General features: G+C 36.8%; 1 protein-coding gene across 4 annotated transcripts in view; it reads left to right on the top strand.

Annotated features, from left to right (window-relative positions):
* Positions 1–1083: 1083 nt before the first annotated feature.
* The window catches only part of LOC6564432 (sex determination protein fruitless), a 70148-nt gene continuing 59176 nt past the window's right edge, over positions 1084–12055 (top strand). Inside the window, exon 1 of one of the 4 annotated variants that reach the window (XM_032737192.2) lies at positions 1084–1159. In XM_032737192.2, coding sequence (XP_032593083.1) covers positions 1152–1159 — 8 coding nt within the window. In that variant the 5' untranslated portion in view covers positions 1084–1151. The remainder of the gene's footprint in view (positions 1160–12055) is intronic. The other 3 variants (XM_032737191.2, XM_032737194.2, XM_032737189.2) reach the window with 3 other exon arrangements.

The following is a 12055-nucleotide window of genomic DNA, read 5'->3' as shown; positions in this document are numbered from 1 at the left end:
AGCGTCAACGTCGACGTCGTCGTGTCCAATATGCCCTTGATCGTTGCTGCTGCGGCTGCTCGAAATGTCGCGCCTGCAGAGACAGCAGCAGCAGCGGCAACAGCAGCAGCAACAGCAGCAGCAGCGACAGCGACAGCAAACGTATCTGTAAGCTTTGCCGCCGCTTTGCCTGTCCCTGTGCCTGTCCCTGTCCCTTTCCACACCCGACCCGACCAGGCCCCGAATTTTGGCAACACACACACACACACACATACACACAAAAAACAAAAAAGATATTCAAGCAGAAAGAAGAAGAAGCAGAAAAAAAGCAAAAGAGGAAGAGGAAGAAACAAAGCATAAAGAGCGTTCGCTGTTTTGCCGTCGCTCGCCTTTAGATACTCAAATTTTTTGCTCAGTTTTTGCGCTTTTGTGCTTTTTTAAATTATGTTATTTATTTTGTTTACTTGGGAATTGGCAAGGGTTAGGTCTGTCGCATGGCCGGCCAGCCAGTCGGCGCTACGTGCTGATGCGGTTCGCTTTGCATTCTACGTTTGCTAACACCAAATTACAAGCATCTACATACAACATACAACATACATACACAAATAAATACGTATCCGTATCCGTCAGATAGTGCCACTGCTATTAATTAGCCAACCAACCAGCCAGCCAGTCAGCCAGCCAGTCAGCCTGTCCGTTCTCTTTTCTTTTTGGCCTTTTTTTTTTGGTGGGGCGGGAACTCTCTTCAACGAATTGTGTAACAATTTGCCAAATTGCCAAACAACAGCAACAGCAACAGCAGCAACAGCAACAGCAGCAGCAATAACTAAAACAACAAATATTTCGCGCGTTCTTCACAGCTCATAAAATTTTTTACTGCCGTTCGCGTAGGAAGTCGCACGTTGGCCGTCGAAAGTTAGAATGCGTGTGTGTATTCTAGATACAAAGATACAATAAAATATTGATTGGTGCTAGTTGGACACATTAGATACTGCAGCATACCAAAAAAAAACATCAAAAAATCAAAAAAATCAAAAAATAACAAAAATAATTAAAAACAAAATAAAATCGCGAAAGAGAAAAATAATCACAACAAAAATACTCTGCATGTATCTCAACTGCTTACGCACATGGTGCAAATGTTATAAGTCGTCCAACTCTACTTTGCGGAAATGACCAGGTTGGTGTTGCACTTCAATTTCATGCCACTCAAAATGAGTTCTATAGTTTTATATATAAATAAACAACAATCAAATGGGGTATACAAATATATAAATCATTTATTTTTAAAAAATACAATTCTCACAATTCTGGTTTGATATGATTCGAATTCTTGTCTTAAAAAAATGATTAATAAAATAAAATCAAACTTGACAAACATATTTAGAAACTTGTGTAAAAAGTAGCTTCTGGAGATGGAACTTTTAGTTGTGTAACCTCAAAAAAGAATCAGAAGATGCAAATAAATGTAGATCGAAACAAACAATGATGAGCTCATCTATATAGAATTTGTAGAGATTTTTAGATGAAAACCTATAAAGTTTTTTATTTAAAATGAAAGTTTTACATCCATATTGATTTTAATTATAAAATGAAATTTCGAAAATTAAGTGGGTTGTTTGACATAGTTGTAACCATAAAATAATTAAATTTAACAATATAAAAATGCATATTTAAAATTGAAATGTTCATTTTACATATAAATTTCAGTTTGCACTGCTTTATGGTCAACAATTGCTAATTGGCCATGTTTAGTGGCCCGCATGTTGCGCCCAGCTTGATTTCAATTTGATTTTTTTTTTTCAAAATGAATTTTTGCAGCAGTAACTTAGTCGTGGTCATTAAAGCATAAAAGTCGTCTGCTCGCGCCCATATGGCTAAAGTTGCTGCTGCTGCTGCTGCTGCTGCTGCTGCTGCTGCCGCAAGCGTTGCCAAATCAATTCCAATTTAGTCAACGGCTTGTGAAGGACAAATCGAAACGATCGTGTGGCCAGCTGAAACACTTACTATGGCAATGTGGGGCTTAGCTAAATAGGAGCAGCTCGTAGCTCGTAGCTGATTGGCGACGTCATCAATTTAAAATAGATGAAAATACGCAATGCATGCTAATTGGCTAAGTGGCACCTACAACAACTACCGACTTTGCCGACATTTGTCAAAATGTTTATTTAGCTGTTGTTTTTACAATCGCTGCAATTGATATTTTGACGGCTCTGATTGCGTTGGCGTCGTCTCAGGTGTGCATGTTGCCGTTGCCGTTGCTGTGGGTGGCAGCAACATCGCCAGCAACAACAGCAACAAACAACAGCAACAACAACAATCAATGCAAATGCACATTTTTGGTCAATTGTGCGCAAATGTAATTTATAACGTTCAACATTTTCGAATACGACTTTGGCTAACTTTGGCTAACACTGCGCTTAAAACACACATTCTCAAAATGATGTCATCCTGCAGCTGCTGCTGCTGCTGCTGCTGTTTGTTGCTGCTGCTGTTTGTTGCTGCAATTGTGTGACAGACATGCAGGGTCAGGTTAAAGTTGAATCATTTGTTTTGTTTTGCAACACGATTTTTCTTTTAGAACAGCAGAACATTTGATATGCCATTGCAATTGCCTGCTAATTAATTGAAAGCCATTTTATCGCGCGCACAAAAGCCGACTGGCAATCAATTTCTCAGCAATTGTTGCTGCCATTATTATTATTATTATTATTATTATTATGACGCGTATTGTGCAACAATAACTTACTTACAATACACAATACACTTACAATAACGGCTAATGCAATATGGACAGCATATCTTCTAACTGCTGTTTTGTTAGCATTTCAAACACGCCCCAAAAACGGGCACAGGCTCGCCCCAGACAAAGTCCTCCAACCAAAAAAACAAAGCCATAACAACAACAACAAAAGCAACAGCAACAACAACAACGATAACCGCAACAATAAAACCAGACAACAGCTTGTGTTTTGCGAGATATTCTTTTTGGCGTTTTCAGTTTCGTTTTTTGTTGGACTGGCCATCGCCTGCTGGCTGTTAACTGTTGGCTATTCGCTGCTGGCTTACAACAAATAAACTGCTTTTAACCTTGAGCCGCGCGCATTTAGTTTGTAAGTCACGTCTAAGTCGCCATCGCCGCTCAAAGGTTTTGACAGTGAACGTTGACGTTGACGTTGGCGCTGGCGCTGGCTGCGACGCTAGCAGAGGCAGCGACACTTGCGCTCTTTTATTTTTCGGCCACAGACTTCGACGCGTCTGCGTCGGCTTCAGCTTCGGTTAGAGGTTTTTTTCTTATATTTTGCTTTTGTATTATTTTAATTTTTTATTTTTTTGTTGCCATTTTTGCAAATTTTTGGCGTGCTTCGTTTCTACCCTTTTTGCCTTATTCTTGTTGCCAAGTGAGTGTGTGTGTGTGTGTGTGTATTTAATTTTTTTTAACTTGTAAAGTTGCTCAGACGCTTGACCATTTTGAGTTTGAGTTCTGCACGCCACAAAAAAAAAAAGTTAAAACATGTTTTTGAAGAAGGTTTTGCACTCGCTTCTAATGGCCTGCCTGATACATTTACAAACTGGGCAGAGCTGAGTGGCAATAGGCATCTGTTAATGTAATGCCAGAAATGTTGCCTATTTTAGTAGTTTAGCCAAATACGATGTCTTCACTCTTGGGAATAAATTTCATTAAAAATTTAGTTTAGTATCTTTAAAGCACTTAATTCTGTTGTACACAACTTTTTTTCAAAACAAACAAAGCTGATCAAGATTTTCATTCAATAAAAGGTTGACCACTTAACAGATAATTTGATAGGAATTCCAAATTATGAAAAAAAATATCCGAAAAAAAAATGATTAAAAATAAAAAGTGAATAAAAAACAAATCATAAAGTCGTCAATTGTTAAACTTTAGACACTTTAACTAAAGTACTTGTCGTTGTTGTTATTTCAATAGTTGCTATCTGAAATGAATTCTAAGGCAGATAAGAAATATACTCATTATGGGCGTAATGAAAATCTCCTTTCCGTTTGCTTATCAATTGTTTTTATCACAGAAATATAATATTTTTATATTTATATTTGTATGCTTACATTTAATTTAGCCAAACACGCGCGTTTCCATTTGTTTAATCCACATCATTAATCGCTTCACACACACACACAACACACACACACACAACACACACACACACATAAAGTTGCCAAAAAGTTGTAGACGCACACAGAGCGATATAGGAAATACTTAAATGTGTTGAGGGAGAGCGAGTAAGAGCGAAGTAATCAAATGTGCAGTTGTATTGGTTTATTGCTTTACCAAATTTTTAACAAATACACATCAATTAAAAATTAAAAGAGCACAAAAAATATAAAAAAAAAAAACGAAGAACACCAAACACACACCAACAGTAAAAGCAAATAATAAAAATTTAACATCGAAAAATTAATACAAATATTTTAATATAGTTGTTAGTGGCCACATACATATACATATGCAGATTGTTGTAGTTGTTGGCTATTTCGGGTTTTTTTTAAGTGTATTCAGTTACACACACACACACATACGTGTACAGACAACAACAGCCTTTTTGTGTGCATGTGTGCGATCTTTAAATTAGACGAAATACGACAACAACAGCAGCAGCAACAACAACAACAACAGCAACAACAACAACAGCTGCCCATGCGAGCAGACCCTAATAAATTTCGCATACTTTGCGAATTTATGCTGAGAGCGAACAACAACAACAACAACAAGAACAGCAGCAGTACAAAAAGCAACGACAGTTGTTCGCTGCTGAGCAGCAGCGATGGCAGCAGCAGCCAAGCCCAAAGCAGCGACGCCTCGCTTCGTCTAATGGCGTAGACGTCGACGTCGACTGCAGCTGGCAGCGCTGGCGTCGCTGCCGTCGCTTTGGCTGCTCATTTGGCGTTTGTGTGATCTTCTTTTGCTTCGCTTAGCATTCAAGGACAAGTGGCTGGAGTCCGCTCTTCTGCCTGCCTGCCTGCCTGCTCTGTTACTGCCCCGGTTCGGGATGAATATCGCTTAGTCACTCTTCTTCTTCTCATTCTCTCAACTTCTTTTGTATTTTATGTTTTTTGGTTTTTGAGATGTGTTCAATTCTTTTTGAATTGAGACAAGTCTTGAATAAGTTTCAGAAAGACTAGTTGGTATCAGCAAAAGAAACTTGAATTCGAAAAACTCTGAGAAATTAATTACAATAACAAGTATGTGTGTTATAAATACATACTTGTGGATTGTTTTGGTCAACACATCAACTCTAAAATAACAGTGATGTAATTAATCTCAATTTCGTGTTGACTTAGCACTTTCTTATCAATCAGCGCTGATAAAATATATGTATTAAGCAAGAAGAACTATGAATGAATGACGGGAAAGTACAAGACCCTCATAAAATGCGCACACATTAGTTATAAACAAAATTTCTAAGGTAATAAACTTCAATATGTACTGCCTATCTAAAGAATAATATATACCAGCTTAATTGCAGTAATGTGAACAAAATAGCCCCCTAAATTCTGCATTAATAACAAAGAATGCAAAAATCTATGCAATCCGACTAGCTGATACCCTTTTTAGTGGCGCATGATAAATTGTACACATCAAATGTATGATTAAATTCGAGAATATTTTATTCCCCATTTTCTTTACGTTAACAAAACATTTATTCCCCAGCTTTCTAGCACGGGTGCAGGGTATAAAAACACGGCAAAGAAAGAAAAAAAGAAACAGCTTTAAGATTTCTCCATTTGCTCATTTCATGCTGCTCTCTTAGGTTGGTTGGCTGTTTTTTTTTTTTCGTTCGTTTTCGTTTTGCTTACTTTTTATTCGCTCTTTATCGTGCGCTTAATTTTTGCATGCACGTTTCGGCACTGACCTTGAATATTTTTTTCTTTTGCTTTTGCGTTTTGTTTGCTGCTAATGTTGTTGTTGTTTCTGCTGCTGCTGCTGCTACGTTACTGTTGTTTATTATTTTTTTGTGTCTTTTTTGTTTATTTAAATTTCTTATATATATATTTTTTTTTTTATTACGTTACTACGACTGCAAAATGCTGAAAAGGAAGCAATATTCACAAGGCAGCAGCAGCAACAACATGCAGCCGAATATAATACATAATAATAATGAAATAATGAAAAAAAAAACCAATCGACAACAGGAACAACAAAAACAATGCGCACGCATTGCGGTTATGTCTTAAATTTATTTATTGTACATATGCATTTAAATGAACCTGCTTTTTGTATTTTCGTGTGTATTTCTAAAGCCGGCGTTAATCAGGTGACGTTTCACCCACCAAATGAAGCTGGCAATTAATTTAATTTACTTAAAATTGTTTTTATTTGTATTTCGGCTTTTATTTCTAGTTTTTTTTTGTGGGTTTTAAATTAGCTCATTTTGGCGTTATTTGTGTTTTAATGAAACTGACTTTCTTTGGGCTCTTAAAAATTAAGTTGATTTACAAATTAATCAATTGCGAAATAGCGCATGCAATACAAGTAGTTTGTCAGAATTGTGAACTTAATTAATTTACATGACTTTTAAAATTTGTACCCGGTACCCAATTCGGCTCTTTATAGCGCATACAATGTATGCATTTACATATGTTTTTATCGTTGCCTTTTTGCAGCTCATTAAATGGTAAAAGAATTGTCGCCAGCATTCGCACCTGTCGCGTCGACTGCCACCTTCAAAATGTTTACTGACAATGCGGCCAAGATGGCAACAACAAAATCACACACACACACACACACAGACAGAGAAAAAGAATCTTCATTGAAATCGAAAGTGTCTGTTTTGCTTGATTTGGCTGCCTTTGTAAATTTGCAGTCATCTTTCGCCTACCAGTTGCAGTTTTTAATTTAGTTTTTAATTCTCATAATGTGTCTATTTACAAATGTCTGTATTTTTTTTTATGTGCGTGTGTATGTAATTTTACAAATTCATTTTGTATTTGTTTTTATTTCTTATTTTTTTTTTTCATTTATTTTTATGCTTGCTTTCGCATTACTTGTGCGCAAATTTTTGTACACGCATTTTTTTGTTTTTGTGGTTATTAATTTGACCCAATTTCTGTGAAAAGTCGACAAATATTGCGGATGGCCAACACTTTGGGCTATCTTTAACAACATGATGAGGCAGCCAGCCTTAAGCATGCAAAGGTGCGTATACCCTGCTGCAAATGTGACAGCTGGCTATGCACAACTATTTGGGAAGAATGTCTAAACTATTAATTAAAGCGACAAGATGGGTTGAAGTGATTAACATCAATTAATATATATATATATATGATTCTTTTATATGGCTTGACTTTTGTGAATCTCAGATTTGTTTTCAACTTAAAAATAACAAAATTATTATGTAAAATAACTGATCTAAAATTGATGTATTTTATGTAAACGGTATCGCAAAACTGTATGAATGCACACAGGAATTGTGATATTGCTGTAAGATATATATATCTGTATATATGTTGCAGCATTTCGTCAGTTGAGAGTCAGTTTGAGGCATTGGGTAATTTATCAAACGAGAGCAGTGTTCACAGGCGGCTTCATTATCCAAATGACAGTTTTGTGACAGTTGCTGTGACAGCACTTTCCGCATTATTAGCTGACATTACATGTGTGCCATGTGCCATGTGCCATGTGCTTGGTGGCCTGGCCGATGAAAGCGAAAGCGAAAGCAGCCAAAGGAAGCGAATCCCGAACGGGGTCGATAGATCAAAACTACTTCAAATTCAATGCAGCTGTTAATTCTGTCAATTATGCCATGTGTCAATTTGTTGTTAAACACGGCCGGCAAATAAATTCATTTAATTAGTGAGTGGAAAGCGTGTATTGAGCGTGTGGATCTAACACCTCTGATCGGTATTAATTTCACACATTGCGCATACGCCACGCAAGCAAGTTGGCTGAGAGACAAAAGGCTGGCAAAACTGTTGCCGCTTGTAATTTATCATTTGGCTTGTGCATAAAGTCGGTGCATGTCTGCACCAATTATAAAATAAATACATCATGCTCGCCCAAAAAAACAAAAAGAAAAATAAAAAGAAAAGGCAGCAAAAGCACAAAAGACGCCACACGAAAATTAACTTGTACCAAGCGACTAAGTGCCGGACTTGGCCACATTCAAAGCGTCTTCCCAACCTGTCGTCTGTCGGCTCGTGCAATATTTTGGTTGACAGAACGAGTGCAGCAAGCGAAGGCGTTTTGGCGTCTACGTTGCCCAAAAGGCCTCTCCGTCCCCTTCTCTGTCTATGTTTTTGTTTTCTGTTAATTATCACATTTCTTAATACTCTTCCTATAACTAAAACAACACTGCACAAAACAACACTAGCCGAGTCAATATATTGCCTTCGTTTTGACCCATTTTCGATAAGAGTTGTAGCATATCTTGCAACATATTATTTTTTAAATGAAAAGATGTATTGCTTTTAATTATGCTTATTACTGATGAGTGTATCTAATCATCGGTGTGCCACTGAGTAAGCAATTCCTTCTTGTTTTGTTGACAACTGCAAAAAACATGCTGGCCATTTAATTGGGTTCCTCGTTTGATTTTTGAGCGCTGGAGCGCCCACGCATGTGAAATGCGTACAAATGAAAAGCTGCAACTCATAAAGATGCACAAATTATGTCTTATTAAGTGTGAAGAGGCCACTTGGCCGCATTTGTCATTAGCATTTGGCCTGTCGCTGCAAATTATGCAAAAGGCAATTACACAACAAAATGAAAACTAAGCAAGAATCTTAGCCCAAGGCGTTGTGTACATTTCGTATTTGTTGGTGAGGGGAGGGGGGTGATTTGGGGAGGGGCTGTCAGTTCAGATGCTTCCAGTTTGGCTTCCAGCGCCGAAACATTTGCGCCGAGCACTCGTTAATTGCACCGGAAGTGCCGTCATCAACATTTTGCAGTACGAATATTATTATTATTATTATTAGTATTTTTGTTATTTTTGTTCTTTTCTATTTATTTATGTATGTATTTGTTGTTAATGCGTTTTTGCTTTTGCACTGGCCAATTAAATCCAGCGACAACTGTTGTGTGTGGTCAAGAAATGAGGCAGGCAACCAGACAAACCAAAATTTGAATATTACTTTTTGCCTGAGTTTCGCGTATAAATCTTTCACGTCCATGAATCACAATCATATTCTGCTCTGTGTCCCAACCCATATACATATATATACATATATATGTATATGTATGCATATATATAGGTACTCTAAACATTCCCCGACTACTTTGAATAATCCTCGAGAGTGTCAACTTAACGCAACCTTTTGTGATGTGCACCAGACTGGGCGTGTTGGCCATCGTCTGGACACTTTCGCATCTAAATAAATTGAGTCAGACGACACACAAAACTTCATATAGATATGTATGTATTTAGCTATGTACGTATGTAAATGCCTCTGAATTTGTGAGCCAGTCACGCCAAAATTGCCGCGCTTCGGTAAGCCACCTTACAAACCGGGCTGTAACTGCAGCCTGTGTCAGCGAAGCGGGTAACCAGCCAACAGCCAGCAGCCAAACTTCCAACAATGTGAAAATGTGGCAAATATGCAAGGGGAGCGTTAACAAATCAGACCGCAGAATCAACTCAACTTTTTCTGTTGTCATTTCACATCACAGCGCTGTAGCAGGATGGTTGGGGCAGGTGTGTAGAGAAAGGTGTTGTGCTGCCAGAGAAAGTTGCTGCATTTGCCATACTGAATTTAATAAATATATATTTTCATTTGTCATGACTTGTACCCATATTTACTTCATATTCCATCAGACGTCAACTCTCTCAGTAATAAACTTGAAGACAAACTCAGTGTTGCACCAGAAACACAGTGTTGCACCAAAAATACAGTGTTGCACCCAAAATGCTAAACATTTCAAGTCCAGCATATTCAACAAAACTATGAATAGTTGAAGGATTGAGTGTTCTTGTTATCGTTTAGAGAAATAAAGTTACATTTGCCTTGATATACACTCTAAAATAAACTTTTAGTAAAGTCTTAAAAGACTCTGATTAATAATAATATTTAAGAAATTTGTAGGCATTTTTGAGTAGGATGCTCAATACTGAAGAAGTTCCATGCAGTCCAAAATAAATCTAGATATAGTCACAAGTTTTTTATTTTTTATTTGTACAACGAACAAAATTAATATTTAAGCTTTAGCTTTCAGAGCATAACTAATTTGTAAATGAATAATACGTTTTTTACAACAAATTGCGTTAATAAATTATATTTTTAACAGACAAACTATTTGTAATATTTTGCAAAGCTCTTAATTGCAATAAAGTGATTACAAACTTTCATTAAAATTCAAATATATTATTGACCTTAGCACAAACGACAAGCAGCATAAACAAAACTAAAACAAAACAATAAAAAAAAATTCAACGAGCCGCTTAAGTTGTAGTTAGCCTAATTAATGTGCGTGTAACAACAATAAATTAGCAACAAATTATTATCAAGGCTAACCTCAACTTAAACTCTGAGTCAAAATTTCTTGTAAGCCAACGCAAAATTTCAATACAAAACAAATTGAAAAACCAATTTCGCATGCGTTAAAGACTGAGACCAAATAACAACAACAACAACAACAACAATAAAAAAATAAAACTAACAACAACAGCAACAACAACAACAACAGCAACTGTAAAATGGGCCTGCCAATATATTAGGTATTCAAATGCTTACAGCGCGAACAACTTGGGTCTGTATAGCATTGCGGGCGTCAGTTGTTGTTGTGGTTGTTGTGGTTGGTTGGTTGGCAGGGGGGGGCTGGTGGTAGGGTGGCCGAGGGACTGAAGGTGGTTTGATGGTTTCATCGAACGCCCTTTACCTTGCTGACACACATTTTATGCAAAATAGCCGACGGCAAAGCGGACGTTGTTGCTGTTGTTGTTGCTGGCGTTGGTTTGTGCTGGTTATGTCAGTGGGTCTAGTGGATCTTGTTGTCTACGACCCACTAATTTGGCAATAATCTAAACGGGGGATTTTTGTTTTTTGTTGTTTCGTTGTTGTTGTTGTTTTATGCGTGTGTGCTTTTAACCTTGAAGAGCAACAACAACAAAGTACATTTACATTTGAGCTGAGCAAAAAGCAGACAAAAATGTAGGCGAAGGTGTAGGAATTTTAGCATATTCTCTAACTTAACAAACCTGAAACATTTTATGTCTTTATTCAAAAATATAATTTTTGAATTTAATAACATTAAAAGAAAATCATTAAATTATGTTCAAATTGAATATGCTATTCAAAAAAATTAGCAATTTTTTTAAAGGCTTTTTGGCCGCAAAAAAAAAGTGCTGAATTAATTGCATCATAAATATAAAAAATAATTAGAACACTTGTACAACAACAATAAATAATTTTTTTTCCTCTCACTTATCAATTTATGTGCCAACTCAAAATTGCTTACAAGTGCCAACAAACTTGGCCCAAAGTAAAAGCAAGAAATTAACTATTTCTTAGACGCCGAATATGATATACTCTTAAAGATCCGAGTCTATTATTAACATATATATTATGAGGTTGAAGATATCTAGAAACGTGACACACTTCATGCCAAGCATTTAATAGCCGCTGCAAGAGTATTCAACAAATAATTTTTGCTGATTTGCTGAAAGAGACAAAATTTCAAAAACCTTTTCAGCTTTTTGTTGACGCAGCTGGGCCAAGTTTGGGGGGCCTCTCAACTTACAGTGTTAAGCCCGTTGGCGCCAACGGCTGCGGGGAGACAACCCTCGCGAAGGTCTACACTAGCGCCAGCTATCACAGCAGAATTTGCTTTGTTAACCAAAGTGCAATTCAAAAACAATATATATATGTATATATATACGTGATATATATGCATAAATATAACTTTATAACTGTTCGACAAACAATGCCACTTACAATGACTCTTTACAGCAGCAGTAGGCATGACACTGAAGTGCTGTTGAGTGCCGGCCAACAAATTGTTCATCAATTGTACAGTCAAAACTGTTTTACGAGTCCACTGCATCTATTCTGAGTTTGCATACAATTAAGAATTTTTGAGATGACACAACACAAAATTATAAATATT

Source organism: Drosophila grimshawi, unplaced genomic scaffold (assembly GCF_018153295.1).
Source record: "Drosophila grimshawi isolate 15287-2541.00 unplaced genomic scaffold, ASM1815329v1 contig_311, whole genome shotgun sequence".
In the NCBI taxonomy this organism is placed as follows: Eukaryota; Metazoa; Arthropoda; class Insecta; order Diptera; family Drosophilidae; genus Drosophila; species Drosophila grimshawi.
The sequence above is the reverse complement of the archived record's forward strand: the minus strand, read 5'-3'. Positions and strand labels throughout refer to the sequence as shown.